The sequence below is a fragment of the Chamaea fasciata genome, unplaced genomic scaffold (genome assembly GCF_029207755.1).
Source record: "Chamaea fasciata isolate MVZ Bird 193981 ecotype frontalis unplaced genomic scaffold, bChaFas1.0.hap1 SCAF_1, whole genome shotgun sequence".
NCBI classification, from domain to species: domain Eukaryota; kingdom Metazoa; phylum Chordata; class Aves; order Passeriformes; family Sylviidae; genus Chamaea; species Chamaea fasciata.
The window spans coordinates 70,184,809-70,211,612 of NW_027094086.1; the positions used below are offsets into that span (position 1 = coordinate 70,184,809).

Genomic DNA, 26,804 nt, shown 5'->3' on the forward strand with positions numbered 1-26,804 from the left:
CAGCAGAGCAAGCTCTCCCCCTAAAACTGAAGAGGCAAACTTTTTTCCAGAGTCACATATAAGGCTACCCTGGGCAAGGCAGCTGCCTGCAGACACCTTCCCATGCAGCCAAGGAATCAGAGCTGACTAAATAACATGGTAACCACATAATTTCTTTGTGCATACAAACTGCAGGAAACTTGTGTGCCTCAAGCTTACTCGCCAGATGGGATAATTAGGCTCAGACAGATCACTGACCTTCCTAATAAAAATAACCCAGAAATAGAGGTTGACTGAAGAAATCTGTGTCATGTTACCAAACTCCTAAGCAGTCCATGGAAAGCCATCTATAGTGACTCACCCAGTAGCTTGGTGTTCCTACGGGTGCATCTTGTGAGGGCACAAATCACTTAGTTTGGGGTATTCTCAAGTATTTATTGAATTTGCTTTTCAGAAAACAGGCACTGAGATTTCACTGCTGGGAACTACTCAGTTGTCTTTCTATGAAAATGATGAAAGCACATATATATGCATTTATGCTAAGCTATTCTCTCTGTAATTATCACTGAGGCTGGTTTCTCACACTAAAACAATTTTGGAGAAGTCAAGTCTTTCAAACATCACAAAATGCAAATGCGATTTAACCTTCCATAAATGGAAGGCTGCACCCATTTAAATAACATAATTTTATCTGGAATTAAAAACGTAAATATAATCAAATAATCCGATGCTTGAAAATAACTTCATTATTTCAGAGTTTCAAAGGCCATATGAGACACCATGCCCTCCCTGAAATCAGGGAGGTTTTCATCCTTTCCCTATCAGTTCTATTTTTCCTTCCTTGATGTGTACCACAATGTTTAAACTCATGTTGATGAAAAACCACATTCACACAAGGCTACTCTGTTATTTTCCAGGCATTGTCATGTCATACAATTCTCTTCCATGTCCTAAACCAGAAAGGATTATACACAGTGCCAATTATTGCTAAGCACAATCTGCTACGAACAAAGAACATACTGCAAGCCCAAAGACAAGCAATTTTGCAAGTTCACAGGCAGAAGATAACTGCAATTCCTCAAGAGGCTCATCACTCCCATAGAGATTAGGCCTGGCTCAGTGAGCTGCAGCAACTGGCAGCATCTTTTCTTGTACACCCATGGCCTGGCATTCTCAGACAGCCAAATGTTTAATGTATCCAGAAGCTTTCTGTGAACACAGCCTACAGACACGTTGCATATCCCAACACAGAGGGGCAGCTCCACTTGGCCATGCACTGTTTGCCCTGGCATGGATGGATCCATCTTACTATTTGAGACTTAGATCTATTTACATTGTTTCCACAAGGAAAAACTAGGCATCAAGGGCTAGTCCTCATTTTAATAAAACACATATATTCCAAAAATCAAACTAACTAACTACTGTAATTCAACTCAGAGCAATATCTACCTTCTACAAACAGTGTTTCTTTAGCTGGAGTATTCAGAGGAGATTGAAGGGACCTACACCAAAGTTAGAGGCAGGACTTTGGTGAGAAAGTTTTAGGTCTCTGATTCCACACAAAATGCACTTATACACATGGACACCGCTTCCCATATATCCAGTGGCTGTCCTGCAAAAACAGTGGTTCACAACAGAATCGTAACAGTATCTGTATATCTAACTTCTGATCCCAACCCCTGACTGAAAATTATGTTAACAGCTATTCAATCTGAACTCTGCTAAAAAACTAACCCACAAATTTGAAAAGAAACACAGATTTTTAATTATAAAGTAGGCAAGAAAGCAGATGGGAATAGAGAAGACAGTAAGTCAAATCATCTTGTTACTTACCTCAAAAGCAGCAGTCATCCATCAAAACAAGAGATAACAAGAATGGATGAAATGACTCAACCCAACTATTTAAGCTCCATATTTTACTCATTTTCTGCGAGTCCCACCTGTGTCACAACCACCCACAGGTTCAATCTACAGGCAATTCACTACATGGTAAGAAGAGATTTGATTTTAAAATTACTTTAATGCTGACCTCTAGTGACAACTGATGGGAATTTACCTTTTTATGGGCCTGCCCATTTGGGAATGCATCTTTGGGCTTCTTTGTAGTTACAGAGCTTGCTCCAATTCACAGCTACCCCCACTGCAAGGAGTGTTCAGCCAAGGAGAGACCTTGAACTCACATTTATTACAGTCACAGGTGAATTGAGGGCGATTGACCACAGTCTGTAGAAATGTTATGATTAAATCCAAACCTCTGTTTCCACTTATTAAAAAGAGCTAAAGGCAACAAAATACAAACACTAGTTTTTGAGCCTCATAACTGTAACAAAAAATGCATTACACTATCATCTACACACAACTAATGACAGACAACTGCCCACATCTTCAGGCAGACAGTCAAAATGTCATCGTTCATCTTTGGATCCATAATAACAAGGCAACCTCTTGTCCTTTAGTGCTCTATAGCAAAAGCAGCCCTGCAGCTTGAGCAATACTCCTGCAGCTTCCTCTGCAAAACAAGGGTGTGATGGGCACTTGGAGGCAGACATTTCCCCCACACACCCATTGCAACATAGTCCTGATGGAAGGATACTCAGGTTACAGCAAGTCATCAACCACCTCGCACATAAAAGCAGGGAGGAAATGACAGCGGCCTCTCCAGAATGCAGCCTTAAACGTTTCCAGTGACAGAGCATCAACAACATCCACATAATAAAATAATTCTTCCTTGTATCAAGTCTTAATCTATCTTCTTTTAGTTTAAAACCCCTTGTCCTATTACAAGAGCCCCAATTAAAAAGTTTGTCCCAGTGTCCAGGAGGCAAAGTAAAAGGGTGATGGCCATGGACCACTGTAGGCAACTGTTTTGAGAGGGTTTCCAAACTGGGAAATGTTTCCATCTGCAAATCTGCCAGATGGATCTCAGAGAGTGAGAGCCCCCTATGGAGCTGATCCCAGCTTAGGGTAAATATAAGCTGGTTTTGTGTTATCTGAATCTGTAACATTCCCTTTCAGTTGTCTAGATGTTGTAACCTGTGTTTATCATTTACACACCAGAGGGGATTTTCACATTCTGTCAACTGTCCACCTCAAATATTTGTCTCTGGTAGAGTCCTCAAGACCAGAGTTGAGAAAACTTCTGCCTTCCTGAAAGCTTGCTTAAAGGACTGTCAAAGTTTCCAGACTGCTCCTCCACTTAGCTGATAACACAGGGATTTTTACGGAAGCATCTTCTGGTGCACAGTCATGGCCAGGTGACAGCACAGACAGCAGCACAGTCAGGGAGAGAGCCCCAGGGCCCTGAGGAAGCGTGTACCACAACAGAACATGGAGCCAAAAACTAATCAGTCATACCTAGGCACAAACACAAACCCATGTATTTCAAGATAATTGACTTGACTCTTCAGTCATTTTGACTGGAAAGAATCAGCTGTCACAACAGACTTAACTTCAGAAGACTGAAGAGTAACGCTCAGCTGATGTGAAATTAAAAAGTTCTCTCATACTGACAAATACATCACCTTCTCATAATGAAGACTGCACAGTGGTTAAAACATCTCTGCTGAACAAGCTGCCAGCAAGAAAATCCAAGGAACTGTTTATTTTTCAGCACCACAGGCACATAAACAGTACACTTGACAAACACCTGCTTGCCAGCAAGCCAGGCAGCCTTCGGCAGCAAACCTGGATTTTCCTACCCCCAACACTTGGACTTGATTCTTCCAATGTCTTAGCAGCTTATCTAATCACAGCAAAACACAGCAGTCATGTGAGAAGGAAAGCATACCTTATTTAAAAACACTGAAATCAAACCCCAACTTGTACATTTAATGTCTAGGCAACAAACTAGGTAAATGAAGCTTCCTTGTATATGCCAGCCACATGTAGGAGTGCTTAAAAATGTACATATATAATTAGACTTAATAATTATCTAAGAGGGTTGGTGGGAAAGAGTGGAGGGGAGAGAGAGAAAGAAGGGGCATGAGCTTAATAATGGATATAGAATTGCGTCTAAGTTGTCAAAATCATTGCCTAGCTCGGACATCAGCATAAAGTGGTCTTAAAAACAATCATTTGCTCATGTTAGTGACTGTCAAAGCTCCATCTAATCCATTCATTAACAAAATATCAGGTTAGCAAGCTGCTGTGGCCTTCTGATAATTAGTTTTCATTGTGGGGTGGCACATCCTGTATCACATTGACATAATAACTCCATAAACTGCTATAATTTATTTGCTTCTGAGCCTTTTTTTCCCCCATTAATTCTTCAGCAGACTGTATTAAACACGCATGAACTATAAATACAGAGAGTCCTTTGACCAATCTCAGAAGTCTTAGACAGCACGAATAGCTATTACACAAGCAGTCCGTGACTAATGACTTGCCTTTAGGTCATTTAAAGAAAGGTTGATGGAATAGCTGAGAGCAGACCATGTCAAAAAGGCATCCTCATTAGGTCTCATCTCCATCATCTACAAGTACCGAGTAAGGTGCTGTTGTGGCCTAGCACACAACACAATGGTTGAGCACTGGTTGTGCAGGAAAAGGCCTGCTGCTGTTTTTACATCTCTTCATTAGGTCTGTCTTCTTGCCTTCACAAGAAAGTACCCATCCAGGATGGGCTTGGCTGTGCTAAAGTCAAGATAGCTCAATCCTTTTTCTGCAAAGTAATTTAAAAAGAAGCAGCTCTAAAAAGAAATTGTAAGATGTGGACAGTAGAAAACAATGCTATATTCAATGTTCTCTTCACGTGAAAAGGAGCAGGTTTCTGGGAGGCTCTACGGCATGCCACCCCAGCCAGTTTTATGGTAGCAAGGTTAATGTATTTCATTCCTTCTATCAAACACATGATCTTTATTCTAATCCTAGGAAACTGCGTATCAGCACTATCTTCTGCAGTGAGTTCATGGGTCAATTATGTGGTGCTTTAAAGACTTCATGTATGATGTCTTTTGATTTTCTTGCTTCTCCCTTGATTTGTGAGCACAGGGAAGATTTTCATCCGTACTATCCCTCTCCCCTGGTACCACACTTTATCACATGATTTTTAATTCATGCACTATCGCTACTAGAGGCCTCATCTGTTCTTACAGGAGAATATTCAGGGGAATTTCTTGCTGCTCTTCTCTGTACTTCTGCAACCTCTTCTTGCTGAGTGCTCAGCAAACATGGAAGATTATACAAACCAGGTGGGAGGAACCAGTCTTCAAATAATAGCACACTTCTAATAAATGCAAGCCTTTCTTAATGAAGCCTGACAGATGTTTACAAAGAACATTTCACACTGATATGTAAAGAAAACCACTTGGCAGAAATCTTAACAAAAGGTTATCAAAATACCCAAGTAATTTCTTTCACTATCTAACGTATGGTTTCACTGAATTTCATTTACCATTGTGCTGCCTTGTTGTTTGGCTTCATGAGATATTATTAATGGTCAGTAGTCCTTCCTTTCCTGCCTTTAACAGGACTCGTTGCTTGCATATCTCCCCCAAAATTGTCCACCTTAACCAGTGACTTCCCTTTTGAATTCAAAATGTTCAAGAAGGCCTGACATCGTATTAGCAGGAAGGAAGGGGAACTACTTTGGAGCATAACAAGTTCCTTTTTCTGGAAAAAGCAATTAACACCACACTTCAGTGAAACTACCTCTGAGAAAGGAGATAACATTGCAAGTATTTGAAACACAGGAGGCTCAAAAACAATTGTTTGGATATCGATCTTCTTTATTCAATGCTATTCACCAAACAGTATTTTGAATCCTGTTACAATGCATTGCTTGTTCTTTTCTTCTTGCCACTGCTCCATCTGATCAATTCCATTTGAAAAGAAAAAAAAATTAAATAACATCTTGGGTGAGCACACAGTGAAGATACAGTTATGTTTTCCATGGGTAATAAAGAGTGTGTGACTTGCTTGCAAAAGTGGTCAGTAACCAGTACGCAATAGCAAGAAGAAATTATGCAGGAGAAAAAAGCACTCATCATCTACAAGACTGTTAGGTAAGTAGAATTTATGCATGTGGTTTTGTAATGGGACCCTATCCAAGGGCTAGCAGCACAGAAATAACCAAAAAGAGCTGAAGACTCAGCAAAAGAAAAGGGCATTTTAAAGAAAGTGATGTTTACCACAAGGAAGTCATTCCTCTAGTGAAAATTTAACAAGCACTAGTGTAGGCAGAAAAAAAAAAAAAAGAAAAAAAGAAAAAAGAAAAAGAAAAAAAATTACAGTTTCCCTAAATGAAAATAGCAATCAAAGTTTTTGATTGCCTATCAGCTTTGAAATGCTAATCATTATGGTAACTGTGTTGGTGAAGGCAAGGAATTACTTAAAATGTGTTATTTTCTTTTTTTAGTTTGTTTTTTTTTTTTTTTTTTTTAATCACTGCTGCTTTACAGCTGCACACGCTCAAGGAAACAAAACTGTATGGATAATTACCCCTGGGGAAGCAATCCAAAGGTTCACAAAGTAAAAATTCCTTCCACCTTAAAGATCAAGGTTTTAAATTAGGAAAGTACTTAAGTCTCCGACTGATAAAGACGTTTGACCTGCTGGGCAAAGGTAATCGCCAGGGACTTAATTCAGGACTCTCACAGCACACAATACAGGGGGGGATCCCCAGTGCACTAGTTTGAAACAGTAAGAGGCTACTTAGAGCAACAAGAAAAACAAGCACCGCAATTTTACAAATATTAATAAAAAATAAAAGAAGCTTTTAGCCTTTCCCCTAAGAACTCATCAACCCTTTTCCTTCAGAACCCTTTTCCAAACACTGGCAGAAGCATCCCAGTCAGCCCCTGGTCAAGCTCATGTCAGGAAAGTAAACAGGTTCTCCTGTCGTTAATCTGATTTTGACTTCATTTACAAATACAGTTCCAGCAGGACTAGGAGAAAACCTCTGAGACTGCTGCCACGCTCATGGAAAGACCTTCAACAAACTCAAAAGAAAGAGGAGTTATGTTAAGACAAACATGGCATTAGCAATCCTGCACTGCGTGGAAAGGCCATCGTGATTGCAAAGCTCAGCCACAGAAAAACAAGGTGGTAAGGAAATGAAATCTAATGGAAACAGCTAATTCTCTGTTTTCATCAATCAGTAAGTCACTTGAATCAATTCATATCTTCTTTAATGCCTAAATCTCAAGTTCCTATGAAAAAAAAAAAAAAAAGCAGAGAAAATTACACTGCACTTAGAACTATAGGAGATTTTGATTATATCATTAATCATTAGAGGGCAAGTATTCTTATATGAGAGAGATATACCAACATGCCACAGCACTTTAATATAAGCCTCCATTTCCCCTCAAAGCCAGGCAAACCCCCAGATGCCTCATTGAACATAGTGAAATGGCAACGAAAAAATGCAAAACATGAAGCAAAATGCACAAGGTGTGTATCTTTCTTCATTGCTCCCTTTGATCACACCACAAAATACTAATAAGCCATGTAGACCTATTACTGTCGCACCTAGCTATTAAACAGCTTCTATTTACAAAGAGGATTATCTGCAAAGAACACAACTAAGAGCTCATACGGGCAGTACAGTAGCTCAGCTGACACTGGATAATGAATTAACCTATGGTAACTCAATCTGGACCAGCACAGGGTTTCAGAATCTAAGAGCTCACAATTTAATCAAATAGTAAAGTGTTCTATTCATAGGGAATATTACTCCAAGGATGTAGCATACAGCAAGATGCACACAAGTGTTTCAGACCTTGGAAGCCTACATGCCCCCAAAATGTTTGCCACAATTTCAGCTCGTGACACATACAAAATTAAAATAGACATCCAATAGTAGAATGGGGGAGCAAAACAAGCACTAGGATATATTTTCTCTAATGAAAAGCATATAAAAAAATACAGGATGCAGGTGACAAGGAACTCCCTTAATGTTTGTTTCCTTTGAACAGCAAAGAACTAACGCTGGAGGCAGTGTATGGAGCAGGGGAAGCCCACAATATGACACCTGGGATCTATTTTTCTCTTTTTACATCTTACCTATCTCCATGTGTGTGGAAACAAAACTGCAATATGAAGTCAGAAAATTCTTACATGAAGAACTTAAAAATATAAAACAAAGCAAACAAAACCCTAAAGCAATTGATGACTTCATTTTGGGGAGCATGGGCTAGCTCCCCAAATCCGGCTCTATGTAACAGAGAAAGTGTCAGGAAAGACAGATCAAGCAATAGCACACTGTTTACTCCAATACTCTGATGGGTATTGGCATGAAGGCACTTTCCTGTTAGAACCCTAACCAGCATCCAGAACTACACAGGATGGCAGATACATGAAACTGCTGCGACAAGCACTGTAAGGTACATCAGATACATGAAAGTTGCTAGAAAGTTTTCTCCTCCCATCCCATGATTTCAGTGTCTATTATTTTCCTATCGGCACAGTAAGCATGTTCATTTTTCTTCTCCTGAGGCTGACACAAAACACACTTTAAGAAGGCAGCTGCAACACATGGAAGTTCTGACCACCATGAGGAACTGGCGTCTTGTTTCCTACACTCACCTCCGACCATCAGCACTAAACAACAGTTTGGGGCACATAATCATTGGTTTTTGCTTCAACTTACAGTAAAATAATAATTCCTGCAATACTTGCTGCAAAAGTGGAGTGATACAGCAGAATTTAGCTTTGATATATGACTTAAGCCCCCAGTATCAAGTAAGAGGCAAAAAAGGGAATGCTCTTCAGGCTCACTGTAATAGCCTGTAATGAAAAACTACTGCAAAGTGAGTTCTGAAAACTTTATAGGATACACTGCTTTTATAGTTTAATAGGCTCTTCTACATCCTTCCACTTAAGTATAAAGTACCACATTAAATACCAAGGTCAGTATAATTTCTAATTGTCCTCATGTGTCTGAGGAAAATGATGGGACATTATATACTCAGGGGCAGTTACAGCTGCCTCTTGACAGGGAACTCCCAATTAAGAGCATTTTCGCCCCTGGAAGGGAAAAAAATGCACAGAATATTTATTTGCAATAAATACATACGCACTATATAAACTGATTTATCCTTGTAGCTGATCTAGGCTCAGTATAACTGGATACTTTTGCCACATTTTCAGACAGATCCTTTTCATGCTCTGATGGGTTTCTATACTTAGGAAAATACGTATACCCTGGAAGTCAACATAACTTGTATGCTAAATAAACACCCTTGGTTCAAAGAACAGCACACACCACTACTTAGCCAGCTAAACACGAGCAATGCCAACAGTGGATCTTATTATCCACATGCATACATGCACATAGATGTGAGTTGGAAACAACAAGACCTGTGTGGTTTTGACATAAGGTTTTGCTCAGCCCACTTTGCAGTACCAATCCATGTGCATTTAAACAGCTTTGGATCTAAAAAATGGCACAAGAATAAAATTCTGTGATTTCTGCACCGAAAGCACACGTTGCTTATGCAGCCACCAACTTTTTGACAGTAGAGAGAGAAAGTAAGCAGAGAGATGAAATAAGTTTAAAGGACTTCCTTGAATTAAGATAATACAGACCAAACTTCCTCTCAACTTCATCAACAGCAGAACCAAGAATAAAAACTACTGCAACTAGTTTACTAACTTCATCTCCCAGATTTGGAAGCCACTTAAACATCCAATGCAGACTAAAAGAAGCAAGACTCTTGTTTTCAGTAAATCTGCCAAAATACCTGCTACAGTTTTTCAACCTACCTGCATAATCTCTAGGCCATTTTAACCAGATACAGCTGTTTGTGCAACTTAAATGGTGTTTTTCTCCCTGAAATATTTATTCTCCCTAGAACATTAATATTTCTTGGTTTGAGTCCCATATTATAAACCATTTCGTAAAACACAGTCTGTTAAAGTGGAGAGTCCATGCTGAAGTTTTTGCTAAGTGACCCATGCACACAGAAACATGGAGCAAATGTTACCCTGCATATACAAGCATTCAAATTACTCAAGTAAACCTATTAGAAGGGAACAGATCACATTGGTGCATACTGTGTAGGTGGAACTGGGATTAGTTTGAAATGATTTCTTGCTCATTAGGTTATTAGTTTTTAATGTATATTCCATTTTTTAAAATAAATTAAATACTGTTTCAATCTTATCAATGAGAATTTACAATCATTTTGTGGTACCTGTATTTCATATTTAGAAGAGGCCACCATGACTACCCTATTTGATCCCCTCTTCATAATGAAGACCGAAGAAACCACTCTCAGGCTTTAAAACTTCTGGCTTTCATTTGCTATATATAAATTAGCTGCCAAAGCATGACTGAAAAAGGTATTTAAAGTGACAATAGAAAGAGGAAGAGAAGACAATCAAAAGCAACAACCACTTAATTTTTACAGCAGTTACATTCCTGATGTTTGCAATAGTACTGCCTTGATCTCTACTTGGACACCACATGACGATACTTTCTTCATTGCTGAGACTAAGGCATTTATGGTCAAGGTCCTATCATCGCCTCTCTCCACCTGGAACTTAGAGGGATGCTGGGGTAACAGTACTGTATCAACCAGCACCACTGTTTAACAGACTTGAGTCGCAAGAGGAGTCAAAGTCCTGTTTCACGAACAGTGGCAAAAGGAGACAGCAGCTCTGCCAGCCATTACCAGGGTTTTGCTCCCTTGAGAGCTCTCCTTCTCTCAGATGGAGGACCCCACCTGCCATTCAGAAGCACCTTCAAGTCACCTTGGGCCTAAACACTGTACATATATGGAAAGGTACTAAAGTAAGTTTCAGTGAGTCAACCTCACAGCACAGGGATACAAAACCATCACCACACACCCTCCCTGGCCGCAGCACATTACACCTGCACCTCATTAGCAGCAATCATTTCAACCAAATGATGCATGTATTTCAACCATAACTACGAACACAAATATCGAATAAAGTCCTGACTCATGGCATCTGAAATGACTGCAATCAGTAAAGTCTCCCTATTGCACAGCCAGTAAGAATAGACATCTCCTGCAAGTGTTACAGCCCTGAGAACACACTTGATCCTCCAGGCATCAGTGTTTTTATTTTTGACTGTACAGCTATGAGCCTTTGCTGAAAGGTGAACCGCAGCTCTCCCTGCTGTAGACAGAGAAACAACACTGACACACAGATAGATGAACACTATGAAGGCAACAGGATCCTCTTCATTTTATCTGGGGCCATCTTTCAGCCATATAATGAAATCAAAATCTCTTGGGGACCTTAGATCAAAATGGTTTTTGGTCTAGCAACCATGACTCCCCCTCAGGCTCCATGTGGGTTACAGGTTTAATCTCATCTTCCTGCAAGCACACCGGCAGGAGTGGGGCCACCCTTGACTCCATCGGCTGCTCCATGGCTGCAGGCTTCAGGCACAGCAGAATTCAGCTGTGTATGCCTGTCAGCGCTCTAATGCTGGGAATAGAAGTGGTACACACAACCAAGGCAATTTAACCTAGAGCAAGATAATTCACCACCAGAATTACCCCCCTGCCCCCTTCCACAGCCCCAAATGCATCATTGACAAGTACCCAGACCTTTCCAATGAAGTAGTGACTGTATGCCCATTATCTTTACCCTCAACTGTGTACAAACTGTAGAAAAGTCTGGACATGAATCTAAGGTCATTGATATTGCTGTGAACAGGGATGTCTTCCACAAAAGTAACCACAATGCTAATATTGTATAGCAGGATGGAGTTCTGAACTGGGCACCTGTTACTTAATGTAACTTTCTGAAGTCAGATTTAACTTTCTGGAGGTTTTTTTTCTTGTGGCTAGTGCTGATGATTACCAAATTCATGAAACTTAACATGCCAATCCACACCAGAAGGAAGCCTCTCCTCCATGCCCCTCTGTCCTCACCCTGCTTCCTTTCAGGCCATTTATATAAGATAAACACAAACCAGCTCCCTCAGCTGCAGCGACTGAGACATAAAAAGCAAGAAAATTCCCCTAATCCCAAGATCTTCTCAGTGAGGTGTTATCTTTTGTCTTTTCTATATACTAGTTTTCAGAGCAAATGTTCTTTTAAAGCACACCCTGTTCCTGCCCACAAAGGAGAAAATAATATCTTCAGCTATGGAAGTATCCAGGCTTCTTTTTGAAAGTCAGGATGTGATATAGAAGATTATTAAATACTACACATACAATTATTCTTTAATTCCACAAGTCTTCCATTCAGCACTGTTTACATCCAAAGCAAGCCTGTACCTACACACATGCACAGTTGTGTAGACCCAGTGTGCAGTTACACATCCGCCCCTCTTTGTAAGGGTTGAGAGCAAATTTGTGAAAATAGAAAAGTCAACTACATACCTGTTTTCTACAAGAGATAAGGTACAGGGTCTCACACCTGTCAAGACACTAAATTCATGAATTTCTAATAATCACAGACCTTTCACTAGCTCTCCTCCATAGTTCTTAATCGGGCATTTGTACACATTCTTACCAGTGACAGAGGCACTTGCTCAGCTCTCACTGTTGGATCACTGCCAGCAATCTCACACCAGGCAACTTGGGAAGGTCTTATGCATTAAGAAGTGGCAGGAAAGGGAGGGAAATGAGTTTGACTGTGTGCATTTTCAACACACAAATGCTAGTAAATGTAGAGAACCCAAACTTCACCTCCCACCCCTTCATGCTCTAGTGCAGATCGTGATGGCAGTTACCTCACTTGGATGCTTTCTATGGCTCCACCTTTCCCACCATCCAGGTTAAATGGCTAAACTCCCTGGATATCACCCAAAGCTCTTTTGTGTCACTAACATGATGTCATTGATGTCATCACTGTAACAATCAACCCTGAAGCACAACGCAGTGATTGTTTCTCCAACTCACATTCACAGCACATTTGTTCCAGCAGGCTTGAAAATGAGAGCATGAGGCAGACTAGGTTTTCCTGCTCAGTAGGTTTTTGCTCCAATCTAATTAAAAACATTCAGCAATTCACTGAAGTTCCTAGAGAACTGCACGTGTACCATACTTGAAATTAAGCTCTAAAAGCAAACTTTTTTTAATGCACTCCCCAGATGGAGAGGTTTCCTCAAAAGTTTCTTCGTGATATTATACTGAAACTGCTGAACCAGAAAAGTCGAGCTGCTTCTGAGCTATCTTGGTCTTCCTGTTATTGCTAATGGTTTTCTTCATCTAAAAACTAACCGGAAAAGCCTCTGACAAGCAGAGAAGTGACAGTACAGCTCACTAGAAACAGACAGCTGTGGTCATCTTGGTCTGAAATTGGGTCAGAGATGTCAACTCACAGTTATATGGGAGAAATATGCAAGTAATATTGGGGATTTAGAGGCTGAGGACAAGATCATCCTTTTCTTGCTGGTAGAACTCAGCTTTAACTCAGCTTTCAGGTAATACAGCTTTAACAGCTCTGAAAAGGTGCTTTCTCACAACAAAAGGTATGTTTCATGTACAATTTTTGGTCACTTCTCCTCATTTCTGGGAGAAGTGTCAGGGAATCTATGTGAACAGCCTAGCCAAGCCCTGCACTGCTACACTATCTTATTCCAAAAGAGAGCCATCAACAGGAGATTGCCACTACTGTGCATTATGTTGCTGCTTGTATGCATTACGTTGCTACTACTGTGCATTATGTGTGCTGATGGAAGGTGTACCCAGCTCCAAACACTGTGAAGATCATGGGACAAATTCAGCGGGAAAGACTAGAGAGTCTTAAAGTATTCTGCTTGTAACTCCATCCCTGCCACTGGAAACAGACCTTTTGCCAGCTAAAGTCACTTCAACCTGGGGAACCGCAGCAGAGCATGTCACACCCAATGTCAGCGACGTTCTTGCCATCAAACAAGTGCTAAAGGATCCTTCAGACTGGCTAGCTATGACATCACCAGCTTCCAAATTCAGACTTTCTCAGGAACTGTCCCTAAATGCCTCGAAAAATGCCTGTCCTCATCTCCAGAAACGAGAGTGCCCTTAAGCTGTACAGCCAAGAATAAATTCCTTCAGGGTTGTAACAACCAATTAAGGGATGTGAAGCAATTACTTTTATATTCATACAAATGAAACTCCTCCAATGCAATTAACAATCCCTTATCATCTACTGTTGAATTTGCGAAAACCATATGCTGTACACTCTCTCCTCCCCCAACTTTCCCACAATTTTAAGCAGTTTGTTTTAGGCAATGTAATGAAACCTACCTATTCAAGAGAAATAATAGATGTGTGCACATTATCTGAGTATTTTTAAATGTCTTTTTTAATTTTAAATATAATTTCATTTGAGATTTTGCAGCTTTCATTTTTATTAATAAATTATCGTTTCTTCTTTATAAGTGATGAGCTAGTATGTCATGTAATTTCTTCCCCCTAAATAGACTAAGACTTTGATCTAATGCAAGTGCTTGCTGGGAGTAGAGAGACTTTCTATCTAATTTAGTTACAAAAAATATTCAATTAAACTTGGGAGTTTAATTCATTTAGTTATGAAAATTAGATGAGCTCAATAAGGTACATTTGATTTGCCTTAAGGAAAAAAAAAAGTAGAAGAATATCTGAAAGGGAAACAAATATGAATGGAGAACAAAAGTAGCTTTTCCTGCTCATGTTGAAAGGTGGGTAATATGAAGAGTCTGAATTCCATTTGTGTGCCTATATAAAACACAGCCACAATGAGTTCAAATTAGATATCCAAGAGATTATATGCAAAATTATATATCCAAGAGCTACATGAACAGCTGGTATTAACATCCTAATTGTCTCTTGGGTAACAAAAATCCCTGTAGGTCATAACTGAGTCCATCCCAGTCAAGGGAGATCTGGTTCCTCACAACAGGATTACATCATCCACACACAACTCTTCTCCATCTCCATTCAAGGAAAAAGAAAAATATCTGAATTATTTTTCAAAATCAGAACAGGGCAGCATGGATCTTTCCGACAGAGGCCTCCTCCTAGTTTTGCAGCCATCACTCACCGTTTTTGCAGATGGGACAGCACTGGTCAGGCTCATACACCGGATCCACACACTCGGTCTGGGGACAGGCAGAGACCGTGCACAGCACCTCGCCATTGGCTTCACAGCGACACCTTTCACACGGAGAAACCTGAAACAAAAACCCAGTCACCCTTTAACTCCTTCACTTCATGCACTCCTGCAGCGTGCAGTGCCCCCCTTCTCATCTGCAATGTTCTCTCCTTCACATCTTTTTCCTCCCCACACTAAAACCAATTGGTTTTGTGGCCTAAATAATGCAGAGAGCAAGATTGGGCTGCTGCAAAATTACAGAACCACAGCAGGAAAGGAAAACCAAAACAAAACAGGTTCTTCTCTGAACCTACACAGCGAACAGGAAAGTCAGAGGGATGTTGAAAACAAGAACAGTGAAGACTTGTAATACAAATAAAACAAAAAATTACCTTACTGAATTTCTAATGAACTTCCTGAAAATTAAGCTTCTAATCTAGTTTAGTTCTATAAAAGGTTCAAAAAATAATTTAGAGAGAAAAAAAGCATTTTAAGAAGAAAATGAAAATTGCTAAGTGAACTTTGAAACTTCTTTTAATGGAAATCCTTCCTGTAATTTTTTCAGGTTTGAAAGTATTTTGGTAGCAAGAAGTTGCATTTTATTGAAAATTTTTTTTTTCAAAGAAAAGTCAGGAAAAAAACCCATCCTTTTGAATTGAGGTATTTCCCATAGGTTAACTGTTTTTGGACAATTCTTCTAATACTTGCAATTTTCTGAAAGGAAGTTGAAATTCAAAGAAAGGAGTGAAGGAAAATACAGGTAATCTGTTATGCCGAGTGAAATGTTACTGGACTTGAAGAACTCTTACAGAATAGGAATACCATGAGATAGTTACTTGAAAGACCTACCTTAAAGAAATTAATTAACAAAAAAAAGAGTAGCAAAGTCCATTTTTTTAGTAAAAATTGGACTTTGAAATGTCTGCATTTGCCACATGTACAATTCCAGCTATCCCCCTCAGCATTCCTGACCAGGCGCATTACACTTACACTGCTGACATCCTCATACCACACAAGATAGAGGGAAGCAAGGATGTGAAGAGCAATAAATGCTGTACTGTAAATCTCATTGCTGCACTCCAAAAAACCACATGGGTACCCATGCTCAGAACACAGGATGAAAATGCAGCTGAACATTATTATTAGCGATCCTCTAAATCTATAATCTGTGCAGATACTAATTTACTTAAGGATGACGCTGTTCTTTTTATGGACTGTTTTTCATTCCAGATTCCAGCTGATGCAGACGATCCCCCATTGCACTTCTCCATTAAGAGCAGAAAAAAATAAAATCTAAAAAAGAAAATAATTATTTGCTATGAAGAATCACCCAGATGTCTAACTTGCAGATCATCTGCTTCTTCTCCCTATTTTTTAGGCAGTCTATCACATTTTTTCCTCAAATCCATTCTCTGCTTGCTTGTCTCTCACATCCTTCTCACTTTTAAAGTTCAAACATGCTGATGCTTGCAAAGCATCGTCTCAAACTAAATGCTCATTCATGCTTTGCTACTTCCCTTCCCACCTGCCAAGGCCTTTATTTGCTTATGTACTCCCATATCTTTCACACCCTCCCCTCTGCTTAGAAAGCCTAAACAGGGTCTCCTGCTGTGTTGCTTTCTGCTTTTATTACTATTATTTATTTCAGGTTTCCTTTGCTATCTACTCACTTCGTGTTTTCTCTTTGCTTTACCAAGGACAACACCATGGCATATGTTTATGAAATCCCACACTGAGGCTGACAGCCCACTGCAGAAGATCTTTATTACAGACTTTGGGACAACTTTGTCCTGTAATTGTTTTTAAACTGTCACGTTCACTTCCGGAGATGAAGTGTAGGCAGATGAGGAGGCTTCTGATTCAGTGCTCAGAGTTGAAACGCTCAGGTATTTCAAGTAATTACTTGAATCACATGTGAAGTTTTAAGTGTCAGCAAACCTGAGCTCCTAAGTCTTAAGGCAATAATAAGAATCCTTCTTTCTAGAGTTATATCTGGAAACAATACTTATTAAATTATAAAAAAATGGGGTTTAAGTAGGACTGATTTTTAATATTATTTTAAATATAAAAATATCATACAATATATAATCCTACTGGAAAAAAGACAGCAGCACTCAGTTCCAAGGATCAGGATCAACAAGGCAAACCTACAGCTTTCAATCAAATTTAACACTTTTTGCCATGACTAGGAAAAGATTTGCCAACCATCAAAGTTGAATGAGATCAGTAGCTACCACAACGGACATTCCTTAATCCAGGACACTGCTTAGTAGCTGTGTCATTCAATATTGGAAGGGGTGTAAAAACTAGAGTATCTGATGACAATCAGGAAACAAGGCAGCACACAAATATTACTCCTAAAATCTCCCCTCTGTAAAATTAAAGCATATTCTAATTTTATAGGCCTACTGGATTTCCAAATTTGACAAAGGTTGAAATTCTCAGAAAATATAATTCATTTACTGTTTGAGAAACAAAACTGATCTAATTCCTGTCTAATCATGATGATTCCTGATACACATTTCTGTCCTGTACAGCACATAAACCTGAAGACCACATCTTTCATGAACAGAGTGCACTGTTAATGCGATACTGCAGTAATGAAGACACTTCTAGTGTAATAGATCATGGGATTTCAGGGGAGTACTTATAGTACACCCTTGGTAAGTGCTGTCATCTGTACAACCCACCAACCTGAGTAATGGCAGCAGCAATACGGAAGGTCTCCACGAGCTTATTCCTACAAAGCTCTTCTCAGGCATGCATGTAAACCACAGTGGCTGCTAAAATGATATCACTGTCAGCCATTATCTGTCCATCTTTGGACTAAACAATAGCACATTGCTTTTTACTGATCATCAGGATACAGCAGGAACTGTAGAAATCCCCCACCTTCTGCACCTTAATGGCAGCTCAATACTTGGAGACATGATTATCTCTAGAGAGAGACAATGAGACAGTGCTCGTATGTAACAGCAGCTAAACAAATCAGAATGAAAAGACACATTTGGTCCTTCATTTCCCCTCTCTATTCGTGCAATCCAAGAGCATTCCCTGAAGCATGGCTCCTAGTGGCAGCCAATGCAAGGAGCATCCGTCTTGTTCCTGTGGGGAGCGACCAGCCCAGCAGCACTCATGCTCAGCACTTCTGACACCTCCAGGCTGGGCTGGAAATAATCCCACCTATCAATCTCTCTCTGATGACTAATGGTACCATGTCTCCATGGTCTACAGATGAAGCTGTTAACTCTACAGAAGCAGCACCTCTGCCTATGAAAAAAATGCAGGAAGACAACAAGAAACAATGGAAGTCTTGTGTATTCACCAGGCAGCCACAAAACCTGCAGAAAATAGATTACAGATGGCAAAACTCCTAGTCCTTTAGAATTGTTTAAAGTGAAGTTTATGAGCAGAGGTATAGGAGTTGCAGGCACTGTAAAAGAGCAAACACACTACTCTGTAAACTGCTGGGTTTTCCACTAGTGGGGGGTGAAGAAAGCTGCAGCTTAGTAAAGGTAATAGGTCTGTCCAGCAGCATAATGTAAATCATCATAATTAAGAAGCGAAAAACCATTTGTAGTCCAAAGTAACTTGAGCTTTCCTCTACCACATGTACAACTTTAATTACAAACCAAAAAAAATCAAAACAAAACCAGCAAAAAAAGCTGGATTAAAAACAGATATACAATCTACATTTGGTCCCTTAAGCCTTGAAAATACCTAAATTAAAAAAAATCAAATCAGTCATAATCCCAAATTTATTTTCTTTTGTGCTGGAATTTTTACAGGTATTTTCCTGCCACTGACACAACTCAGGAGAACATTAATGGGGTTAGACTGGCATTAATAAACATGCCAGCCATGCTTTATTCCTCTATGCCTTCAAAATACCACAGATCTTTCAAAACTCATTTGGGTTTGTTTACTTCCAGATTTCCAAGTAACTTACCCACAAAAAATACCATTTGTGGTAGCAAGGAAGTTCTAAAAGACACAAAGCAACAGCTTACAAAATTATAGGTCCTTTCCAAAACATTGCACTTCTGAAGATAATTCCTCGTTCTTGTAAGACTTTATACATCAGCCTTCATTTTCAAATTTTACTTGGAAGATTTGGACCACGTGCTTCAGAAACCTCCAGCTCCAGTGAATTTCACCAAATATTTTGCTGCCAGTTCCACCAATATGGATGCTGTGATAACACTGCTATTCTGCCTCACAATACCCACAGGTGCCCAGAGTGGTGCTGATGGAAACAGCTTTATTAGACCTCATCCTTTCCTTACACAAAGGTTGTGTTGTGCTGACATCCATGTCCGTTTTGAAAACACAAAAATGCATGCATACATGCAAACACAAGCAAAGCCTGAAGTACAGACTGCAAATCAAAGAAACACATCAAACCTCAAATTCCCTGGCAGCTTCTGGCTCCAGTCAGGGCAATCCCTTGCCATGCCAAGCCATACAGGAATTTTATATAAGCAGACTCAAAAATATTTATGTATAATTACACATCTATACATAAATGTTTCTGTAAAAAATGTCACTTAAATGTTAGGAGGTCACCTTTTCCTTCCTTCATTGATGTCTGGTACTCTTTGCCACAAATAGCAGGTACAGACACAGAGAAAAATCACATCACTTTCCATTTATAACTCCTTCTGTGACCTTAATAAAGAGATAGCTTATTAGTAACCTCTCTAAGACCATCAACTTTAAACTCATAAAATTACCTTTGAAACTGTGCAGTTGCTTGCATTTTGCAATTGCTTCCATCCACTGAGCACCAGGAACCTGACTACATCTGCATCTTGTGTTGCCAGACAACTCCACTGATTGCAGTGGCCTGGGCAAACAGCTGCTTTTACAGCTTGTGCTCACAATATTGGAACCAAAATTGAAGCTCAACTAAAAACCCAGGGTTCTTACATAGGAAAATAATCAGGCTGCAGTTCCACTACCTAACTGTGTCAATAACTTTTCTTGCTTGTCCTGAGTGGTCATCCCTTCTCTCTTGTGTGTCCAAAGCTGGGTAAAACAAAGCAGTAAGGGAATCAATGTTTCATTAGAGGAAGATATGAAGACAAGGGCTAAAAGCTGAATGGAGTTAAAAAGAAAAGTTGAAACCCAAAATCTTTTCAGCTCATGTCTGTAAATGTCACTGTTCAACACTCCATTTTTACCAAGACTGTCAGCCATATTCAAATGTACCAGGGAACATTGATGTTCTGCGCTCACTACTCATCTAACACAGTATTTTAGGCTTGCTTTACAGCCATTAATACAACACCGCTACAGAAAAAGGCTAAGAAATTGAACTCTGTACAAGAATGTGAATGAAAAGCATGGAGAAGCCTTTAAAAGGCTGACCTATGGAGAAAGTGTGGAGAAGCTTCATCTTTTGGCCAAGCCCTCAAGAATTAAGTTTGCTGGGAAAGAAAGGATCTCACAAGCCACCTCTGAAAAGGTCACGGCAACTAGCTGCTGTTAAAGTAGCTGCTCCCTCTTAAGTAGAAAACTTCCACCCTGAATTTGAATGCAACCCTTGAGGGTGACATGGAAAAGAGGATGATACGTTTTCTGCCACTCCTTGCAATTCACTAGTGCTCTGCACCTTACTGCCTAAGAAGAGCAAATGACAACGTTTGTACTTATTGTGGAGAAAGTAGCTCTGCTCTGTTAATCATTTTCTCTTAAACTGAAGAACATGGAAAGACATTATGAACCAAAGCTAAGTTTTCAGGAACATGCAAATACCAGGGAGCAAAGGTGGCAACCTACTTTCAGCCTTCAAAAATACATTTTCTTTTTCTCCATCCTGAGAGGGGCTCAGCTTTCAGAACTTTGAATTATATTTCATATTCAGCATGAAAATCTCTGGTGTATTCAGAAATACAGCCCTGTACCTAAAAGTCATTCACAAGGAAATTGACAAGCCATTCTTAGAGCCTGATCACAGATCTCAACCACAATATAATACTAAATGGAAGAAGACAAGGTCAACAACCAGAAAGCTGGCCCCAACTCCAAAACTTTTGAGTGCACTGTAACATCTTGCATTTTCAATGGTAACGACCTTGCACAGCAATGCTAAAAAGACCCTAGTTTAAAAGGATTTCCCTGAACATGAAGCTTTTCAAGTTGTTTTTTTTTTAGGTATCACTGCAATCCAGACTGCAAACCATCCTATTATTAAAAAGAAGGCCTATAGTCATTCATAGAAAGCAAAGATTATGCAACCTTGGCAGCACCACTTAAATAGTTAAAAAGGAAAAAGAAATGACTGTTAAAAAAGAAGGGACCATCACAGATTGATAACTAGGAATAGAAGTTAGCCCACAAAACCCTGCTTGATCACTAAAAGACAGAAGTTTAACAGTTAATAAATAGTTAAATGAAGAAACAAATGTATTGCTGAAAACTTCCACAAAATCCATAACACCACTGAGTAGCATCCTTCCAAGTAGCACTTTTTACTGTAAATACCAAAGGAATTAATAAAGATCAGCACCCTCATTTAAAAATGTTAGCGTACCATAGAGCAAGAAAGGTCATGTTTAAGGGAAATATTTCACAGGACTGCAAAAGCAATATTAACACAAGAATGAAAAGAGGAGGGGGAGACCCAGAACACCCTCTGAGAAAGCAGCTGAAGATCCTAATACCACTTCAAACAAGAGAATAACCCACAAAACGACTTTTGGCTTCATTCCTTACCATGAACTCCTCTAGAGTCTGGTAGGTTTTCCCTCGGAACTCACAGTAATTCTTCCTCTCCTTGCACTGCGGGCAGCACTGCGTGGTGTCCACATGGATGCAACGAGGGTGGAGCCTGGGGCACTCGGGCTGGATACATAGCGGGCCCTCCTCAGTGCAGAGGCAGGGGCAGGCAGAGGGGCCCGGCGCAAACTTCTCCCCGATGGCATAGACGAACCCGCTCTCGTCCACGCAGCCTTTGCCACGGTAGTCCGGATAGGCGTACTCCTCCGGAGGCTCGGGAGTGACGCTCGCAACAGATGCTGGGAGGGATGAATCTTCAGCCACCTGAGGTTCCTCAGGAGCAGCGTCCCTTTGCTCTTGCACTTGAATGCTTCCAGATTTACTGCTTGTCCCCTGGCTGTTCCAAGCCTGCTTTTGCTTAGTCCAAGACTCCTTGTTCGAGTAGTTCCTGTTTCCTTTGCTCTTCCAGTCCCTGCTACCCTCCTCCCTCCCGCTCCTGCCGATCTCGTTCATTTTCCCTGGACCTGTCTGGCTGTCCCTTGTAGACGTGTGATCCCTCTTTTCCTGGCTCGCCTTTATCTCCTGTTTGTCTTGAGCCTTGGCCAGTTTTTGTACGGGTACGGTGGAGCTACAGAGGGCAACCATGAGGCAGCAGGTTACGAGAAGAGAACTAGAGAGAGCTCCAATTGCCATTGCAGTAGAGCTGGGCATCACCTACTGCATCCCACAGGGGACACTGCATTCACATCGGAGGGAAGCGCTTCATAGATCCACAGACCCTAGGAAAAGAAGGATTAGGAATACTTCAGCTTCTGCACTTCTTCCCCCCCCGCACCCCGCCTCGCCTCCACCGATGCAACATCTCAAACAATATGCAACCTGCCTCGGTAGTTTATGCAAAAGGCAAACAGCCTGCTGCTGCAGCCCTCCTCCTCCTCCCCCGCTCTGCCAAGTCTTATAAATAGCAGGGCTCTGGACACCGACCGGGCGTCTTCGGCTCCAAGAGAGCACCACGCAGAACTCCGGGGAGTCAGCGCTTGCAAAGGCAGGTGCAGGCAAAACTCTGAGCGCTTGGGAGTTATTTTTAACTTTCAAATGACAACATGTGAAGAGGACGGACGCCCGATGAATTAAATGGAGCTCCCCAAAATCCAGCAGGGTCCGGAACAGAAATTACCCAGTCGAGTGCTATTCCCTGTCTGCACACACGATGATTTTCAATAACCTCTTATTGAGTCTGAAGTAGGCTAGTTTGGGTTTTGTTCAAATACCTGCCAGCGAGCACGTTTCTGTTATAGACTACTAAACCCAAGCACACTAAAGCGAGCAGAGACAAACTACCTCCCTTCCGAACTACCCAAACCAGCACACACCACCACCTCTTTCTCGCTCGTGTTCGAAAGACAAGGTAGAGCCGCTCCGAGTTTCCGCAGCCGAAGCCCATTTAACCCACATCCTCCAGGAGTTCGGCGGCGCTCCCGGCTCCTCTCCCTGAAACACTGCACGCCAAATCGGAAAAAAAACCCAAACCCAACACCCCCCAAACCAAAATACGTACACTACTCCGGCCACGACAAGCAATGCCGCTGCAGCCTCCCGGCACAACCCCACCTCCGCGGTACCGCTCCCCAAAGCCATTTAAAAGGCTCTCTCTCTACCCTCCCCGGCCCTGGGCGAGGGCACGGCGGGGCACCGCGCTCCGCCCGCCCGGCAGCGCTGCCCGGCCCGGCCCGGCCCGGCCCGGCCGCCGCGGGGGAGCCGGGGCTCCGCGCCGCCCGCCCAAACTTTCCGGAGGGTCGGGCAGCGCCGCCCGACCCCTTCCCGGTGGAGCCGGCAGGGAGCCTGGCCAGCCCCTTCCCCAGCCCGGCCGGCTCCCCCGTGGCCCGGCGCGACGCCTCCGTGTCTCTCCCTGCCTCCCTCCGTACCTGCGCTGCGCCGCGCTCAGCCCCGGCGGCGGCTCGGGGCGCCGAACCTCGCCCCGCGCCCGGCTCCCATGGCGGGGCCGCGGGCGGGCGGCCGGCGGCGGCTTGTTGCTGCCCGCTCGTCTCCGCAGACCTGCCGAGCCCGCAGCGCGGCGCGGCGGCCACAGCCGGTGCGGCCCCGCCGCCCCGGGGACGGGCTCCGCCACGGGCCCCGCTGCCCTCACATGGCGGCCGGGCGCCCCCGTCCCCGGGGCCGGCGGGGCAGGACCGGGCGCTCCCTGCCTCGCTCCCCGCCTCGCTCCGCGCCGCGGGTGCGGGCCGGGCGCAGGGCGCGGCGCGGGGAGGGGACTCGGTGCCCGCCGGGGGGCGGCAGAGCAGCGGCCCTGCCCGGCCCTGCCGCCGCCGGAGGGTGTGCGCGGCGGGGACAGCCCGCTCCTGCTGCAGGGCCCCGCCGCGGCCGCGCTCCGGGCACGGCGAGCGGCTGTTGGCAGGGAAAGCGGGGCAAGGCGGGCACGTTTGGGGTCGGCCCCGCACGCCGGCGGCTGAAACTTTTGGCGGTGTTAGGGACGTCGGTCCGGGACGCGCCCCAGCTGCCGGGGCCGGGCGGGCACCGCCGCGCACACCCGCGGACCCGGTGGCCGACCCTCCCCAGGCGCGGGCAGGGGCGGCTGAGCAGCGTTTGGTCGGGACGGGCGGGCTGTGCCCGTCTGTGGCTGCCCGCGCCGCAGCATCACGCAGTAGTGTGCGTTAGCGCTCCCCTGCCAGCCTGCTCTAGCAGCGAAGTGGTGCGTGGTTTACTAGTTGAAATACTTATTTATGCTTTTGCATGGCTGACGGACAGTTTTGAAGTTAAATATAGTTGGATTTTTCACCTTCAGACTTTTTTTTGATACAAAAATTAAAAAGGGACGCAATGGTCTGTTATGAAATGACTGCTGCAAGAGTGTTGGGACTGAAATGCACAAGAAAAGCTAGAGGTACTTTTGTTTAGGATCTAAGCAAGGGCTTGGAGCTCAAAAGGTTATTTATTTATGTAGTTATTTATTTTTAAGCCGCTTTAGATGACTTTCCAGCATAATCTTCTTTTCTGAATGTTCCAGAACAGTCCCAGCTGCACTAGCCCTCTGCCGCAGTAGCACTTTAACATCCACTGTGCCCTACTCATGACTAGGGCTGGATTTCCCAATGTATTTGGCACTGTATCTGAATTTTTTAGGCTAGGTATAATTTTCAGGTTGGTTTGTGAAAATATTCCCCCCGCAGCCCCCCCCCCTCCCCCGGGGCTAGCTCTGGAGAGGCTTTGGAGGAGTATCTCCGAAGGGACAGGACAAAAGATCCAAAAGAGGCTCTTACCCCCAGATTATTCCAAGGTGTTTATTCCTCGAAGGGGTCCAGGGGCATCAAGAGAGAGAACAAAGAAAGTACAGGGGTTTTAGCTAGACTCCTATTTTGGGAGAGTCCTGGCATTCAGCCAATTAGGTATAGATACGTAAGGAGGAAATTCCAGAAGGATCAAAAGGCGAAAGACCATTCCCCTAAATGGTTACAACAGGTTTGGTTTGTTTTTGTTTTTTTTTTTTTTTTCCCATTGAAATGGTAGCCCTGCAATATCAGTACTCAAGTGAGCAATGAAAATCTGCTGGATACTAATGTTTCATTGTTAAGTACCTTCCTGAGTGCCTGTTATTTGTGAGAACCCAGATACTTAAATTCCTCCACAGGCAGATGCAGGTACTAAACTCTTTTGGCTGCTGGGTTGTTTCTATTAAAAACTATTAACTCCTGCCTAATTTTCAAAAATATTTCTCTTGAAACTGCCTCATATCTTCCAGTCAGATGTTCACCAGCTAAATAATGCTTTAATTCTCTGAAACTTAAAAATGGAAGACTTAAGTTTTGAAGGATATGAAGAAGTCAAGTTTTTTTCCATTGGTTTCACTAATAAAATGAAATTCCATATTGCTAGGGGATTTCTAGACAAATTCCTAAGGAGTTAAGATAGACTTTGCTCCTTATCTGATTAATAATAATTAAGTATTTCCTTTCAATTTACCATCTCTTTACCTCTGAATAAAGAATTCAGTCTTTACCGTGTCTAAAGCTAAAGCATTTCAAGCCTTATATAGTTTAAACTCTGACTTGGGGTGAGCAACCAGTACACCCCATTGCTAATTGTAGAACAACAACTTGAATGACGGACATACCTTTGAGTTCCTCAGCCTGCGAGCATTGCTGTTCAGCAGCTGCTTGTGGCTAGAGCAAGGCAGAAGAAAATAAGGGCCTTGGGAAGCAGTGTTATGTCAATGATAAAGAGCAGAGAGAAGCCAGTTTATGGTTCTGACATTTTCATGCGTTCCCAGGTGAAACTTTGAAAAAAAATCTGGGATCTACAGCATCCAGCATTCAGAAAACAGTTCTCACTGTTTTGGCTTGGTTTTACTAAGAATTAGTCTAATTTTTTAGGCTGCAGTTGAATGGAAAACAAAAGGGAACTCTGTAGTTGAATTAAAAATTGTTCTGGCAAGGAATAACTTAAGCTGACCATCTCCATTAGACCAGACTCAAGACAGTGAGAGTGAACATCCATGCTGAAGATAACTGGCTATTAGCCAAAAATATTTAGTTAAACATCTACTCCTGTAGATCAGGGGAACTGAAATTTTGATGAATATTTTCAAGAGTGACCTTTGTATGAACAACAAGATTTGAAATGTAGGATCTTTTGCCAAGTTAAAATTGGTTCTCTGACTGGGTAATTACAACATAAACCTCCCAGCTAGGCAGACGTGATCTGTACATCTGAGAGTACTGAAGACAACAATTTTTAGCCTAATTTATGGATATAGTCTTGGATATGCACATACCCCAGTGTAAACATGCAACCGTGCACTCCAGGGGGTCACCTGAAACATCCAATTCCTTCATGTGTTCTCATGCAGGGACCATTTTATCAAAGTGTCCCCTGCCTCCAGTGAGGAGACAGGGAAAGAAAGGAGGAAGCTCCATGGCACCCTGAACAGCTGGGCAGGGCAGGCAGAGCAGAAGAGGAACCCCAGTGCAAGTGGGGAGTTGGAAAGCCCCACACAACAACGAGGTTGGCTTTGGTGACAGATTATGTGCAGAGCCCAGGGTGAGGACAGGGCTTGCTCAGTGGGAGCAGTGCAATGCTCATGTCAGTGCAGCAGCTCTGAAACTCTGGAAGGTGAG

General features: G+C 42.3%; 1 protein-coding gene across 1 annotated transcript in view; it reads right to left on the reverse strand.

Moving 5' to 3' along the window:
* Positions 1-23,907, reverse strand: part of VWC2 (von Willebrand factor C domain containing 2) — a 54,642-nt gene extending 30,735 nt beyond the window's left edge. The window contains exons 1-3 of the mRNA XM_066205928.1: positions 23,601-23,907; positions 21,673-22,454; positions 14,905-15,034 (exon numbers count right to left, since the gene is read on the reverse strand). Of these exons, the coding sequence (XP_066062025.1) occupies positions 14,905-15,034; positions 21,673-22,386 (844 nt within the window). The 5' untranslated portion in view covers positions 22,387-22,454; positions 23,601-23,907. The remainder of the gene's footprint in view (positions 1-14,904; positions 15,035-21,672; positions 22,455-23,600) is intronic.
* Between the last annotated feature and the right edge of the window lie 2,897 nt (positions 23,908-26,804).